This window comes from Sceloporus occidentalis, unplaced genomic scaffold (genome assembly GCF_023333645.1).
Source record: "Sceloporus occidentalis isolate IW3139 unplaced genomic scaffold, rSceOcc1.0.p SCAF_1, whole genome shotgun sequence".
Classification (NCBI taxonomy): domain Eukaryota; kingdom Metazoa; phylum Chordata; class Lepidosauria; order Squamata; family Phrynosomatidae; genus Sceloporus; species Sceloporus occidentalis.
In genome coordinates, this window is record NW_028316981.1 from 11150627 (window position 1) to 11167127 (window position 16501).

At 42.8% G+C, this 16501-nt stretch overlaps 1 protein-coding gene across 1 annotated transcript; it reads right to left on the reverse strand.

Annotated features, from left to right (window-relative positions):
- Nucleotides 1-585: 585 nt before the first annotated feature.
- LOC149320723 (uncharacterized) lies at nt 586-15574 on the reverse strand. Its single transcript, XM_089504577.1, has 7 exons — nt 15532-15574; nt 11853-12704; nt 10525-10633; nt 9261-9343; nt 7153-7279; nt 6815-6922; nt 586-4828 (listed from the first exon to the last, which is right to left on the reverse strand). Exons 2-7 carry the CDS (start codon nt 12528-12530, stop codon nt 3978-3980), a joined length of 1956 nt encoding a protein of 651 aa, XP_089360703.1. The 5' UTR covers nt 12531-12704; nt 15532-15574; the 3' UTR covers nt 586-3977.
- Nucleotides 15575-16501: the final 927 nt, after the last annotated feature.

The following is a 16501-nucleotide window of genomic DNA, read 5'->3' on the forward strand; positions in this document are numbered from 1 at the left end:
CATTTATAAAGTAGCCCAACAGAACTCAGAAAGAGAGCAATCTAGCCTGACTCTTGTATCTGCCCTTTTTCACACCTTTCCTAGTTTTACAAAGTCCTTCCCGCAACTAGAAATGCTCATGACAACATTCAACATTCAAACCACTACACAGATGGAATCCAAAAGATAACTGTTGTTGTTGCATGCCTTCAAGTAGTTTCCAACTTTTACTTTTAGAATGTAACTAATCCCTATTCAACACATCAGAATGTGCTCACCTTTATATATATTTATTAAAGATCACCTTTATATATATTATAATATAAATTGGTATAAAAATTGATATTTAAAAATTTATAAAATCAGGAGAGAAACATTCTGGGAGTTTTAATGACTATTTAGCCCCCAAGGTAGTCCTATGTGTTTCTCTAGAAGAATATAATATACTATAATACATTATATCAATTTAAATATATCAATTTTTCTAAAACAAAATCCATTTTTCAAAATTTCTTCTAATTGTGAGATTTAGAAGGCTATTATCTCATCATCAGAAGGATCACCAGAAATACAAAGAAGACTCTACAAAAGGCATAAGGCCCAGAATTACTGTTTATTTCTCTATAAAAAGTCTGAATAGTCTCCTTATCCCACTCCAGCCCCCCCCCTCCAAAAAGCGTGCTCAAAGCGACATAGAAAAAGTGTAGAAACCTGCCCAAGGTAACTTTTCAGGGGGGAAATAAAACAAGAATTAAAATACACGCATGCCCACGCAAGATTAATCAGTTACCAAAAACAGGTTATGAGAAGACGTAATTCGTAAGGAAGAAAGAAGAAGAAAAAATAAAGCACCATGCAGCAAATGTGAGAATATTTGTAGCCACGTTTTTGCAAAATCTGCTTAATTCCACTGATGCCAGTGGGGTTGTAGTGGCATGGCTGTCTGCAAGATGACAGAATAGGTGAATAAAAATATTTCCCACTATCTGGCAAAAGCTTGGGCAGTGTTGGCTGTAGAGCTGGGATGGCAAAGGATGACCCATGGTTCTCTGAAAGACCTCCAGATCGCAACACACAACCCTACCATGAAACAATGTTGAAGTGGACCATGAAGACACCCAGTTGCACCCAATGAAGCTTCCTCGAGGTACAAGTGGTCATTTCTTCCCTCCCTTTCAGGTGGAAGTATCCGGAAGATTGCTTTGGTGGTGATGGTGTGTGCCTTGCTTTGGAGTACAGTGTCCGGTTCTGGCACCACAATTCAAGAGGGATGTTGAGAAGCTGGAGCATGTCCACTGGAAGGCCATCAAAATGGTGAAGGGTCTGGAAAACATGCCTTTGAGGAATGACTTAAGGAGCTGGGGATGTTTAGTCTGGAGAAAGAGCCAGTCAAGAGGTGATACGATAGCCTTGTTTAACTATTTGAAGGGATACTAACAAAAATCTATGAGTAATATCTTTATTGGCCAACCAAATTGGAGCAAGCTTATTTTCTGCTGCTCCAGATAATAGGACACAGAACAATGGAGGCAAGCTACAGGCAAAGAGATTTTCTTAATTGGTTGGCCAATAAAGGAATCACTGGTGGATTTTTGTTTGTAGTTGTTAAATGGCCAGCAGAGCCACCCCCAGCATATTATTTGAAGGGATGTCATCATGTTGAGGATGGAGCAAGCTTGTTTTCTGCTGCTCCAGAAAATGGGCCATGGAGCAAAGATTCAAACTAGAATCACAGAGAAGGATCAAACCATCCCCAAAGATGCCCATCCAGCCTCTGTTTAAAAACCTGCAAAGGAGACTCCACCACTCTCTGAGTCTCTTCCACTGTCAAACAGCTCTTACCATTAGGAAGTTCTCCTAATGTTGAGATGAAATCTCTTTTCCTGGAGCTTGCACCCATTGCTCCATGTTCTAGTCTCTGGAACAGCAGAAAACAAGCCTGCTCTATCTTCAGTATGACATCCCTTCAAATATTTAAACATAGAGGATGTTAGGGATGGTCCAAAGGGTTAAACTAGATTCCCACTGAGGGCTGAATATGACCCAGGAGCTACCCAATTCCCAACTTTATCCTAGAGGGCGAGATTGACCATTTAAAGGCCAAAATCTTCCATTTTACTCCATCAACCATGGGGGGAATGGTGCATATGTGTAGCAAATGTGTCATTCAGAGGTTTTAGGCTCCACCCTTACTTTAGGGGATGGTAAATGTGTTAGTATCTCAGTAATAATCCACGATCACCTTTCAACCACCCTGTAAAATAAGCATTTCTTTCACAAAGGAATTAAAGCCAGCAATTCTCACTTCAAATGAACTCCCGGAAGTTGCCTTCTATGGTAGCCAGACCATGGTTGTATCTTGGCTGACTTTGATATGCAGTTGCTGTTTGAGAGGGTTAAGCAGAAGGTGCTTCCTATTAACTGCTACCCAATCCTCTCAGAGTGGACAGGCTGGATGTGACCTCTGGACCCTATTTTTACAGGCCCTATAGCCCTAATCTGCTCCCCATATGCCCCATTTTTAAAAAAGTGTGATTTGGGGGCCAATTTTGACCTTGAAATCTCTCAAATGTGAAAACCAAGCAAAATTACTACCCCATTAACTGAACCCTTTCCCCACTGCCTTGCAAATACTTACGTTCTCCTCTTCTTCTCAGAATGGTGATCAGAATTCAAACACCTCTGTTTTAATCTACCTTGTTGTTGATGTGTGTCTTCAAGTTATTTCTGACTTATGGCAACCCTAAGTGGAACCTATCACAGGGGTTTCTTGGCACATTTCTTCAGAGAGGGTTTGCCATTGCCATCCTCTGAGCCTGAGAGTGTGTAACTTACCCAAGGTCGCCCAGTGGGTTTCCATGGCAGAGTAGGGATTCAAACCACTATGCCACACTGGATCTCACGTTCTCCTCCATAGCCTCTCTCATAGGATTGGATTGTGCCTCTCATAGGATAGGACTGCCATAGGAGTGTGGAAATTAACTGATGAGATTCCATCACTGGGATGCCCCGAACCCCTTCAATTTGCAGAGACATGGAGAAGTAACATCACTTCCTGCCAACATTTTGAGAGGGACTACAAAGGAAAACAGGGGTATTTGAGCTTGCTGTGGATGAGATGGGGCACAAGGGATGGATGTCAGGAGGAAATCTAACCCCAGCTTTCCACTTCTTCAATCTTATTCAAAGGGTCAATATCAGGGACAGAACCTCACTAGATGGAGAGCCTTTTTAGTTATGGCCTAGGAAGATTGCAGAGGTATTTTCCATGGTCCATACAGAGGGGGGTAGTGATAATACACAAGCAGAGCACCCCTGACAGATAGCCATCACCTCTTAACTTTCTCTTCTCCAAGCTAAACATATCCAGTTTTCTAAGTTTCTCCTCAAAGGGCATGATTTCCAGACCCTTCACCATTTTTGTTGCCCTCCTCTGGACATGCTCCAGTTTGTCAGCAACCTTTCTGAATTATGTTGCCCAGAACTGGTCACCGTATTTAAAGTTGGCCCTATTACTTCCCTTGATCTAGATACTATGCTCCTATTGATGTAGGCTAGAATTGCATTGGCTTTATTAGCTGCCGCATCACACTGCTGACTCATGATCCTAGGACTCCTAGATCCCTTTCACATGTCATCTTGTCACGCCAGGTATCACCCATTTTTACTGCCCAAGTGTAACATCCTACATTTCTCTCTGCTGAAACTAATTTTGTCAGTTTAGGCCCAACTTTTTTAATCTATCCAGGTCATTTTGAATTTTGATTCTCTCCTCTGGGGTATTAACTAGCCCTCTAAATTTAGTGTCTTGAGATCCCTTTCCCTAATCCTGGAACCAGAGTGAAGATGAGCTCTCGAGCTCCTGAGGGGTGCCTGAGAATATGGGCATTATTTCGGCTTAACAAATAGTCCGTATCCCTGTCTGTAAAACACACACACACACAAAATACACACAAGGGCAGCATATCTGTAAAAATGGAGTGAAGCGTTCCCTTGCATCAGTGTGTTAATAAGGCCTTTTCTCCAGTGTGAATTTTCTCATGTCTACTCAGTATGGCTTTCTGAGAGAAGCACTCCCCGCACTCTTGGCATCCATATGGCTTCTCTCCTGTGTGGATTCTCTGATGTCTGAGAAGGACCTCTTTCTGATTAAAACTCTTCCCACACTCATGACATTCATAAGGCTTCTCTCCCGTGTGGATCTTCTGATGCCGGACCAAAGAATCCCTCCTACAGAAGTTTTTCCCGCATTCCAGACATTCGTAGGGTTTCTTTCCCGTGTGGATTTTCTCGTGCCGGATGAGGCTTTCCCTCTGGCTGAAACATTTCCCACACTGGGAACATTCGTGTGGTTTCTCTCCTGTGTGAGTACCTCGGTGCCTGACAAACTCTTCTCTCCAGTCAAAGCTCTCCCCACAATCCGAGCACTGAAACACCTTCGGCCTCACGTGGATCCTCTGATGTTTGGCAAGGTAGGTTTTCTTCTGGAAACGTTTCCCACACACAAGGCACTCGTAAGGGGTCATTCCAGAATGGATGGCCTGATTGGTAACCAGTCCTGCTTTCCACCGGTACCATTTCCCACCCTTGGAGTGCAAAAACTTCGTGACTCGGGCATGCCTCAGGGTGTCCTTAAGCCCTGGATGACTTACGGCCATTTCCGTGGCTTCATCCCATGTCTCCACTGGCTTCTTCTTCCGTGGTCCATCAGAGTTGCATCCTTGTTCGTGAATCTCAGCGACCAGAGAAGCCTTCCCTTGAGATATTTCCAGGGACATGCTGTATATTTCCTCAGGTTCTGTACTTTCTTGCTGACTATTCTGCTTGATCGTAAGGGATTCTTCATCATCTATAGAGAAAAACAGAAAGAAAGAAAGAAAGAAAGAAAGAAAGAAAGAAAGAAAGAAAGAAAGAAGCAGACAATCTATACTTATTCCCCAGAGAAGAATGAGAGGAGGGAAATGATAAGGAGACCACTAGTTTGATAGTGCCTGATTGGACTTCCTGAGTCACAGGGATTATAGTGTCAACTATCAACTTCCTCAGGATTTCCTGATCCAGCACCTTAAACTGCAAACCTCACCGTTAACTAGGAGAGGGAGGAGAAATTGATTTTTCTCAACAACAAGATATGGTAAGCTATTTTCCTTTCTTGACTCTAGGGCTACATCTACACTCCAGAACCGTCAGAAAGCAAAGGAGACATTACTTCAGGCTGCATCTGCACTGCAGAATTAATGCAATTTGATACCACTTTAACTGCCATGTCTCAATGCTACAGAATTCTGGGATTCATAATTTTGTGAGATATTTTGCTCTGGTGCCACTACAAACTACAGATCCCAAGAGATAACAGTATGGAGCCATGACAATTAAAACAGTGCATTAATTTTGCAGTGGGACAGCAACCAGAGAAGCTAAATATCTCACAAAAGTACAAATCCCAGGATTTCATAGAATCATTATCAAACTGCATTATTTCTGCAGTGCAGATGGCTGAGCAGTGATCCAAACTCTGGTCTCCTAGGCTGCTAGAAGACCAGAGCTTGAATCCTTGCTCAGCCATGAAAGCCTCCTGGGTGACCCTAGACAAGTCGCCTTCTCCCAACCTCAGAGGAAGGCAATGGCATGAGGAAATCCTGCCAATAAGGTTGCCATAAGTTGGAGCTAACATGAAGGCACATACCAACAACAACAAACAAGAGATGGGAGTCTGCCATAGCAGATTGTTCAAAGATTACTAAAAAATTGTACATGTTGAATGTCCCTTATCCAGAATTGCGAAATTTAAAATATTCCAAAGTCCAAAATTGTCCATGTGGATGGCTGAGATAGTGACACCTTTGCTTTCTGATGTACAGTGCACCCACACCATACACAGGTGCACTGTATGCAGCTTTAAATATTGAAGGAATGTCATATTGAGGAGGGAGCTAGCTTGTTTTCTGCTGCTCCAGAGACTAGGACCCGGAGCAATGGATGCAAACTGCAGGAAAAAAGATTCAAGCTCAACATTAGGAGGAACTTCTTGACAATAAGGGCTGTTCGACACTGGAACACACTCCCTTGGAGTGTAGTGGAGTCTCCTTCCTTGGAGGTCTTTAAACAGAGGCTGGATGGCCATCTGTCGGGGATGCTTTGATTGTGATTTCCTGCATGGCAGGGGGTTGGACTGGATGGCCCTTGCGGTCTCTTCCAACTCTATGATTCTATGATCCCATGCACGACAATTAAAGAAATGGCATGTGCACCCGTAAGCACACGCCCCATTGTTTGCAATGGAGCGTGAACATACGTGGATTTCCCCTTACGTGGGGGGGGGGGGAAATCCAGAACGGATCCCCCACGTAAAGGAAGGCCTGCTATACACAAACTTTTTTTCATGCCCCAAATTATTAAAAATATTATGAATAAAATTACCTCAAGGCTATGTGTATGAAACATAAATAAATTTCATGTTTAGGCTTGGGTCCTATTTCCAAGCTATCTCATTATGTATATGCAACTATTCCAAAATCTGAAAAACCTGGAAATCCAAAACACTTCTGTTCCCAAACATTTTGGATAAGAAAGATTCAGCCTCCATTCCTACATCCACAATTTAAAATGTACAGTCTGCTCTACCCCTGTAGGATGCCAGCATCTTATTCTGGTTCTTGATTGAAATAGATCAGATCTTTGCCAATCTCCCATCCATTCACCATCCACGATAAGGCAGATAGGAAGCAACCCATGCAAATATAGGATTCCCACAGTGAAAACTTGCTAATTTTTCCTTGTCCTGGGGTGAACCATTCTGTAACTCCCACCCCAGCAAACACTGCTGCCTCCTCACCTGACATGTTACTAGGAAATGTCTCGCACTCTTCAGAGTCCTGGATGAAAACCATTTCTCCTTGTTCCATCTGAGACACAGCCTCGGGTTTGGGAATCACAAATCCTCCTTAGGGTGGAGAGAGAGAGAAAAACAAAAAATCAGAAGGAAAGAGGCACCGATGGGGACATTTAAGAGACAAAGAGTATAGATGGAGTTTAGTTACACAGTTTATAAATCAGTTAATTCATCATGGGTGCTTCTACACTGTCGAAATAATGCAGTTTGACATCACTTTAACTGTCATGGCTCCCTGCTACAGAATCTTAGGATTTGTAGTTTGGGAAGGACCTGCTTACCCAAAGAGCTGATGTCCTCTGAGTTCTCTGGCATGACCTCCCAATGCATAGTTCCATGTGTGGGGTTTAACACAGACCATCCGGCATTGTCCAAAGACACTGTGACGTCATTCAAATTCACACCCTCCTGAAACAACAGAGCATGGTTCTTAACATGTTTTTTCTTTACCAGGGACCCCCTTGAAATAACATTTGTTGCCACAGACAACCTCTACCTCAACACCTAACTCAAGATTTACAACCCCAAAAATGCATTAAATACTGTACTTGGCTTTAGATGGCTGGTGTTGTTGCCTTTTGTTCCTCGTGTGCTCTAGCCATAAGACAAAGAAGGCAGTAGGAAGGCAGTGGAGTCACTAGGGGGGCACAGACTGCACTGGGTGACACCCCAGAAAAGGAGAGACATCCAGTTGGGCCTTCCTCCCAATGCAGGAAGTACAGTGCTGAGGCTGGCACATGCTCCTCCTTCTTTGCGGTAGTGGCTCGGAGGAAGCCAAGACAGCAGAAGAGGAGAGAAAGCTATATGGAGGGGAAGGAGAAGGGTCACAAGGGTCCTGGGTTCACCTCTACCCGGCTCCCTCCTCATGAGGAAGCTGCATGGAGGTCTGGGGATACCACTGGAGGAAAAGCAGGAGGAGCAAGATGCATGGAAGGCAAGACAGACCTCTGGGGAACCCTCCAGGCTCCTTCCCTCTGCTGCACCCAGTGCCTCCACATATACCCTGGGCACAGGAGAAAGAGGCAGGGAGTGAGGGCAGGTGGAGAAAGAGACAGGGAGGATGAGTAAGCCCCTGGAGGACCATGGTCGTGGTGCCCAGCACAGGAGGAAGGTAGGGGGATCTCCTTCCCACCCTCACCCAGGCCGCCCTTCCGGGCTCCTTCCCTCTGGTGTGCCCAGCAGTGCCATGTATACTCCAGCCATGGAAGAAAGAGGCAGGGAGAGCAAGCAAGTCCCCCAGGGCCCTGTAGACCACTTATGAAGACATCATGGGACCACAGGTTAAGAACCACTGCAATAGGGCATTCCACCCCCACCCCCCCCATAGCAGATCTTGTTAACCAGAATGAGTTTGAAATCTAATACAGGAATGAAATAAAAATTAATGCACATCTAGCATAAGGCAGCAGATCTTGTCTGTGATGGAGTCTCCTTCTTTGGAGGTTTGCAAACAGAGGCTGGATGGCCATCTGTCAGGAGTGCTTTGATTGTGTCTTCCTGCATGGCAGAATGGGGTTGGATTTGATGGCCTTTGGGTTCTATGATCCTGGAAGCTAAGCAGGGTCAGTCCTGGTTAGAACTTAGATGAGATATCTCTAAAGAATACCATGTGACATAGGTTATATTTCTGAGGAAGGAACTGGTAAAACCTGAGTATTCTTTGCCTAAGAAAACCCTATGACATTTATGGGGCTGCTGTACATTGACAAGCGACCTGAAGGCACTGACACACCATTATGAGGAGCAAGCGGGATAGGCAACGCAACACTGCTTTATGGGGAATTCCTGTTCACCATGCCAGCCAGTCCTCCTCCATGGTACTTCTTTCCATCCTTGCTCCCATGTTTTTCCAGTTTTCCCCTTTAGACTGCAATACCAGCCTGATTGAGCGTTAGAAACACAGAATCAGAGACTTCTGATGGCCATCCAACCCCCTGCCATGTAGGAACTCATAAACAAAGCAACCCTGACAGATGGCCATCCAGCCTCTGTTTAAAAACCTCCAAAGAAGAAGACTCCACCATATTTCATGGCCACATATTCCACTGTCAAACAGCTCTTACTGTCAAGAAGTTCTTCCTAATGTAGCTTGCATCCATTGTTAAGTGTCGTATTCTCTGAAGTAGCAGAAAACACACTAAACATAACCAGATTCCTAAGCTGCTCATCACAAGGCATGGTTTCAAGACCTTTCACCATTTTGGTTGCCTTCCTCTGGACACACTCCAGGTTGTCCACATCCGCATCCTTCTTGAACTGTCTTGTCTAGAACTGATCTAGACATGATATTCCTAATCACCTTTAATGTTTTAAACAAGTTCCAGATGCATGAATCATACCTTATGACTTTGGCTTTTTCCTGGAAAGACTTTGCTACAAATTCACGTACCTCAGAAAGCCCAGTTTCGGTAATTTCTTGTTCTTCAGGGGGCAACACCGAACTCGGATGACTTGGGGACATGATCCCATTAGCTGTGAACAAGGGAGGAGAATATTGAAGAAGAAGGACTTGTCGTGCATGTTCTAATCTAAACCAGCGACGGGCAATATATAGCCCTCTAAATGTTGCTGGACTACAATTCCCATCATACTTCACCAATGGCTCAGCTGCCTTGGGCTGATGGGAATTAAAATAATCCATCAACATCTGGAAAGTCATGCATCATGGGGGAGCATTGGGATATAGGGGTATTTGTTTGATTGTAATTTTAACTGTATCATGTTTTATCCTTATACTGTTGGAATCCTCTTTGATTCCTTGTGAAAAAGCGGAATATAAATAAATTGTATTATTATTATTATTATTATTATTATTATCATCATAATCATCATCATCATCTCTTTCTCTTTCCCTAAACCACTCTTGTCCCACAAACACAAAAGTTTACACTAATAGACACATGAAGTAATCTACTATAATTCTAATATCCAAGTACAGTCAGACCTCTGTATCCACAGGTTCTTTATCCACTGATTCAAGCATCCATAGCTTGAAATATTTTTTTAAATATATAAATTTCAAAAAGCAAACATTTTATATAATTAAATTTCATTGTGCTACCATATTTAATGGGACTTGCTCATCCATGGATTTTGTTACCCACAGGAAGTCCTGGAACTAAACCTCAGTGGATACCAAGGGCCCACTGTATCATCTTTTTTCTACAACATCTGGTCCAAAGTGAAGCTGGAGCAGGTGAGAATAATAATAATAATAATAATAATAATAATAATAATAAGTTTTATTTATAAACTGCTATTCCATGTTGGTCATAGCGGTGTACAGGTGTACAGGTAAAAAATTGCAATATCAAATACAAAATACAGGATAAAAATTGCAATACACAAATAAAACTTCAATATAAGTCCCAACACATTTCAGTCAGCAACTCATTTTTCATCAATCCAACAAATGGAATGAAATTTTCAACTACATAGATGTCTATTGCTAGTTTCACATACTGCCCCTGAAGAAAGCCATTGAAATACATACACAGGCCAAAACGCATTGAGCTTGTTCCAAAATAAAAAACAAAGACCATTTACAGAGTACTTGGAGACATATCTCCTCCTTTTTAATTGTGGATCCCGTTATGTGCACTTCAATATTTGTCTCTTGGGTTTCCTTCTCTGTTTGTGCAATAGATTCTCACCAAGAAGGCAAAGATCCTCATCAACTTTCTCCTTGGCTTCTGTGTAGATTTCTCTCTGAGTTGTTCCCTCTGCTTTCACAGGATTCATAGTCACTTCCTCCAATGACACCTGAAAAGAAAAACATATGCAGAACAGGGTAGGTTAAGAAGATTAAAGCACTACTGTCCAAGAGTGCATCTACACTGTAGAAAAAATGACATTTGACACCATTTTAACTGCGATGGCTCCATCCTACAGAATCCTCGGATTTATAATTTGGTGAGGCACCAGCCCTCCTTGGCAGAGAAGGCTAAAGATCTTGTAAAACTACAAATCTCATGATTCCATAGGATGGAGCTAGAACACTTAAAAAATGGTACCAGACTACATTATTTCTACCATGTGCATGCACCCCCAAGCAAGCAGGAGCCAATCTAAAGGGTTTAGGTTGCAGAAAGAGAGAGTTTAATTGAACGTTTAGAGATAACATCTTTGCTTTATTCTTTTTTAATTAACTACCGCCCAGTAGTTTAAAAACACAAAGACATACCATCACAATAGGTACATACTAGGCAAGAAGTACAAGTATATCTCAGTTAATAAACCAGATGCAATTTTGGGCATTACTTCTTTAACAGAAAATGTGGTGCTGGAAGCAGGAATAACATAAATAGAATAGGGAGAGGTTTATGACTAAACTGAGTCCGTCATACCATGGACATATCATGACATGAAAAGACACTAATCCTTGATAAAGTAGAAGGCAGTAAGGGAGAATAATTGCAGGTGGATAGATTTTAAACCACAACCCCAGATTTGCAAGACCTGAGCAGAGCTAGTGATGACCAGGGCTCTTGGAGGTCTCTCATTCAAAAGGTTGCCATGAACTGAAACTGAGTTAACGGCAAATAATAACATCAATGAATGTGACATTTCCATGCCTGGTGTACCCATATATTGAAGTCTGGATCTCCCAAATCCCAGTCCTTCTCTCGAAGTTAGTGGCATCGCAAGGGTTGGTGTCATCCCCCAGACTGCCTGACTGGCACACCCTTCAGTCGGCCCCCTCCACCAGCCAGGCCGCCTCTGCCATGTTGGGTGAGAAAGAAAGTGAGACAACGCTTTTTCTCGCTCACCCAGTGGCTGCACCAGATCTGGAAGGGGCTACTGGGTGGCAGAGGTTCCCTGGTTGGCAGAAGGGGGAAGGCGGAAGGGTCTGGGGATAGACAGGATCAAGTGCCCCACCACATTTCAATCCCCACATTTTGGTGTCACCCAGTGCAGTCACTACCCCCCACACTCCCCTACTGATGTCTCTTCTCAAACCACTACACACACTGTCTCTCACCTGCCATTCCCAATTCTTATCCTCTTGGGGCTTTATCAGAAACTCTTCAGTGCCAGTCTCCGGGTCCCACCTGATCTGACTCTGGAGGTCCTGGGGCAGGATGGCCAGGAACTGCTCCAGGACCAGCAGCTCCAGGATCTGCTCCTTGCTGCGTCTCTCTGGTTTCAGCCACTGGTGACAAAGCTCCTGAAGCTGTCCGTAAATTCTCCGCGGGTCTTCCACCTCCTGGTAGCGGAACTGCCGGAAGTCCTGGCGCAGGGTCTCCATTCGATGGGCTTCCCTGCGCAAAATGGCTGCCTTCACTTTCTCATAATCCTCCCTGTCTCTGGCTTCGAGGTGGTTGAAGGCCTGCTTTGCTTCTCCACTGAGTGCTGGCAAAAGCCGGGCTGCCCACTCTTTTCTGGGCCACTGGCAGGCTTCGGCCACTTGCTCAAAGGAGGCCAGGAAGGCCTTGGTGTCGTCCCACGGCCCAAGTTTTGATAAAGTTGGCGCTCCCCATCCAGAGCAACGGCAATCCAGTGCCTTCAGGAACTCTTGGCACTGAGCTATCCATGGTTGTGGCAGCCCATCCATGGGCTGATGTTTGCCATTTTGAGGCGTCACTCTTCTTGGCAATTCCAAACACCTTACTTTGACAGTGTGTGGAGCCTTACCTGCAGCTTCTAAGTTCTCCTCCATTATGAATTTCAGAACTTTCCTTAGTATGGGAGATTTCAGCAACCCTTTGGCTGACACAGTCAACCTTTATGTCCAGGGGCTGGAGGTCTGAGACAACTGACAGGTCAGTTTAGGTGGCCAAATCTACAACATTTTGCCTCACCTTTTGCCCAGATCTGCAAGCAGGACTGGTTCCTGGTTGGAAAAATAAGGAAGGTAGAGAAGTGAACACCAAAGAATGGAAAGAAATATCAGACCGCTGTCAAAAAGAAAATGCTTATTCTCAGGAAAAAAAGCAACAGGTTTATTTTATTCAGTGGATACGGATTAACCCACCCCAAAATCCAGACACTGTGATAAGTATTTAGTAATTTTTAAATTAAAGAACATATTACCATTTGTTCCATTGTCATTTTTCTCTTTGCAGGAGCTTGTGACAGCACATACCACTTATTCTCAGGTATCTATTTCATTCTCATATCCCATCACATTTGGTTATTATTATTGTTTAATTATTCGGTTTTATTTTATTGAATTACGATTGGCCTTCCATGTTTACGGCTTTGACTTTTGTGGATTTGATTATCTGCGGTTTTGATGAATATCTTCTCTCTAGGAATTGCTAGGTTCTTCAGCTCAACTCTGCCAGAGGTTGAGCATAGAGTTGTGCTGGAAAACTTAGATGTTCCTAGAGAAAACACTTCTCTAGGCATTTGTTGATCCTCCAGTGAGAGTCTATGATAAAATTCTGGCAGATGTTGACTATAGAGTTGCACTGGAGGACCTGGGTTTCTATTTACGTTTTTTTCACATTCACGGGGGTCCTGTGCCCCAAATCCCAGCAAATGGAGAGGGACCACTGTAATAGTATTTTGCCTTTAGGATGGCATACAAGTAAAATTACTTCAAGTGGGTTTGTTACCTCTGATAAATACCTCATTTTAATAGCTGATCAAGTTGCTACCTTTTAATTCTTCTGCATGCAATTTTTCCTATATGGCATTTTATTTTAGATACACTGACCAACAAGCAGGATTTAAAACAATAAGATAATAATTAAGATAATATAATGTATCAGGACTAACTATTAACTATTCTTGGAAGATTTTTGTTGCTGCTGTGTGCCTTCAAGTTGTTTCCCAATTTATGGTCACTCTTAAAGTGGACCTATGACAATTTTCTTGCCAAGATTTGTTCAGACAGCGTTTGCCATTCATTCCCTTGTCCTGAGGCTGAGAGAGTGTGACTTGCCCAAGGGTTTTATGGCCGAGCTGGGAATCGAACTTTGGTCTCCGGATTCCTAGTCCAACACTCAAACCACTACACCATGCTAACTCTTAGTATATTTATACCCCACTTTCCCACCAAAACTGGAGAACACAAATAATAACTTAAAGGAAAATACAATTAAAAACATACAAAAAGTGAGCATTAAAATAGAATCAAGTGATTACAGCATTAAAACACATCGCACATTAAAAGGGGAAAATGCAATTAAAAAGTTCTTATAAACAGTACATTTACTGGTTTGGTAAATTTTGTACCATCTAGAGGTTATAATGAAACATGAAACATAGGACTGGGCTCCTCTGCCTTTTGACACCTATACAAAAGTGGGAACTTTTCTCTCTTTTTAAATAATACTAATAATAATACTCATGAAATTATTTCTTACCTGCCTCTCCCCATGGATCAAGGCTGGGGACAACAACAGTGAACAAACACACATCATTGCTGAAAAAACACTAGTGAAAACACACATGCATTTAAAAGGACACATAAGATATACACATATTGAAACAATCCTTGCTTTTTCCAGGATGGATTTTGTTTTATTTTTTCTTGGCGATCCAAGTTCGAACCCTTGCTCAGCCATGGAAACCCACTGGCTGACTTTGGCCAAGTCACACTCTCTCAGCCTCCAAAGAGCAAAGCTTGCCAAGAAAACCCCTTAAGTCAGAAACTTCTTGAAGGCACACAACAAAAAACCACAAAAGACCCCCCAAAGGAGCTTCTAGACTCAAAACCAGAACTCAACACAAGCACAACAAAACCCTGCATGATTTTGGAGGTGGAAAGCAAGTATAATAATAATAATAATAATTTGTTTTATTTATATACCGCTATTCCAAAGATCATAGCGGTGAACAGCAAGTAAGCTAATTAGCAAGTAAGCTAATTTGCCCCCAACAGTCTGGGTACTCATTTTAGCGACCTCGGAAGGATGCAAGCCTGAGTCGAGCTTGGGCCCTTTTGCTGGTCTTGAACTCGCAACCTTCTGGTTTCGAGTAAATGGCTGCAGTACAGGCATTTAACCACTGCACCACCAGTATTGTGGGAAAGAGGTGGGATTTTTGCTTGCTTGCTGGATTTCTCCTCTTCTGCTCCAGTAAGACCAATGTCACCCATCCATTTCTAGTAAAACCAACTTCACTCACCCATTTTCAGTAAGAGCAGTCTCTCCCATCCATTTCCAGTAAGACCAGAGTCACCCTTCCACTTCCAATAAATAACTCACCCACCCAGTAAGACCAGTCTCACCCATCCAGCTCCAGTAAGTCCAGTCTCACCCACCCAGCTCTAGTAAGACCAGTCTCACCCACCCAGCTCCAGTAAGACCAGTTTCATCCAACCATTTCCAGTACAACCAGTCTCACCCCTCCATCTCCAGTAGACCAGTCTCTCACATCAATTTCCAGCAAGATCCACTCACCCACTCATTTCCAGCAAGACCAGTCACCCATCCACTTCCAGTAACTTCAGTCTCACCCATCTAGTAAGACAAGTCTCTCCCATCCAGCTCCAGTAAGACCAGTCTCACCCAACCAGTTCCAATAACACTAGTCTCTCCCATCCTGTTCCAGTAAGACCAGTCTCCTTCTCCCACCCAACTTTCCCAATCCCTTCCTCCAGCCAGGAATCACCACCTTTCTCTTGCTGCTGTTTCTCTCTCTCTCTTGTGTTTATGTACAGTATCTATTTCTTGCACATTTCCTCCTCTGATCTGCCCCTTTAACCTCACCTCTCTCTCTCTCTTGCAGCCATTCAAAAGCAGGCATTGCCTCCTCCCGAGCCAAAGCAGGAAAGAAAGAAGGGGGAAGAGAATAGCTTGCACCACTTCCAGGTCCTTGGCCTTCCCTTCTCAAATTTCCCAGGTCCTCCCAGAATTTAACCTCTTCCAGCCCTGCCTCCAGCAAATCCAGCAGCAAGAGAGCTGGGCAGGCTGCTGGAGGGCTACTACTATCTGCAACAACAATAATAGTAATAGTAATGGTGACAGTAATAATTTTCCAGAGGCTTCTTCATCAGGCAAAAGTGTTAAGGATCATGCAGGAAAAAATAAAATTATGAAGATGTTAGGCATTCATGCTCCTCCTGGCCATGTTGGCACACCAGGAAATAAACATTTCAGGGCCATTTGCAAGACAGAAAGAGATGCTCCTCTTGAGAGCCCAGTTGCCTCCATCCTTTGTGAAGAAGCCACAAGCTCCTTTGTTAGGCAGAGAGCATTGCATTTCTAAAGAAGCCCTCCATGTTTTTCCATTAGGGAACATTTTTAAAAGGTCCTGTTTAAGTAAAACATGCCAAATATGGTCCTAATTTTATTTTAGATTTTATTTTAAAAAAATATTTTTTTAAATTAATATCATAACCCACATACAATAGTATTTTAAAAATATCTTTTACATAATATTCCACATGCAATAATATGTAATAAATCACATTAACTATCCATTCTTTACCACTTTATCTAAATCTTATTCATGTTTGTTTATATTTATATCATTATCTTGTTTATTTATTTACGGTATTTATACCCCACCCTTCAGTCCTAAAGACTCTCAGAGTGGCGTATAATAATAATTATTTTAATTAGACGGCATTTTATGTATGGTTTATGTATTTGTATGATTTTGTTAACTGTAGTATGTATATTGTTATTTTATATGTCTTTAATAAATTTATTTTAAAAATCTTATTCTTATTAAACC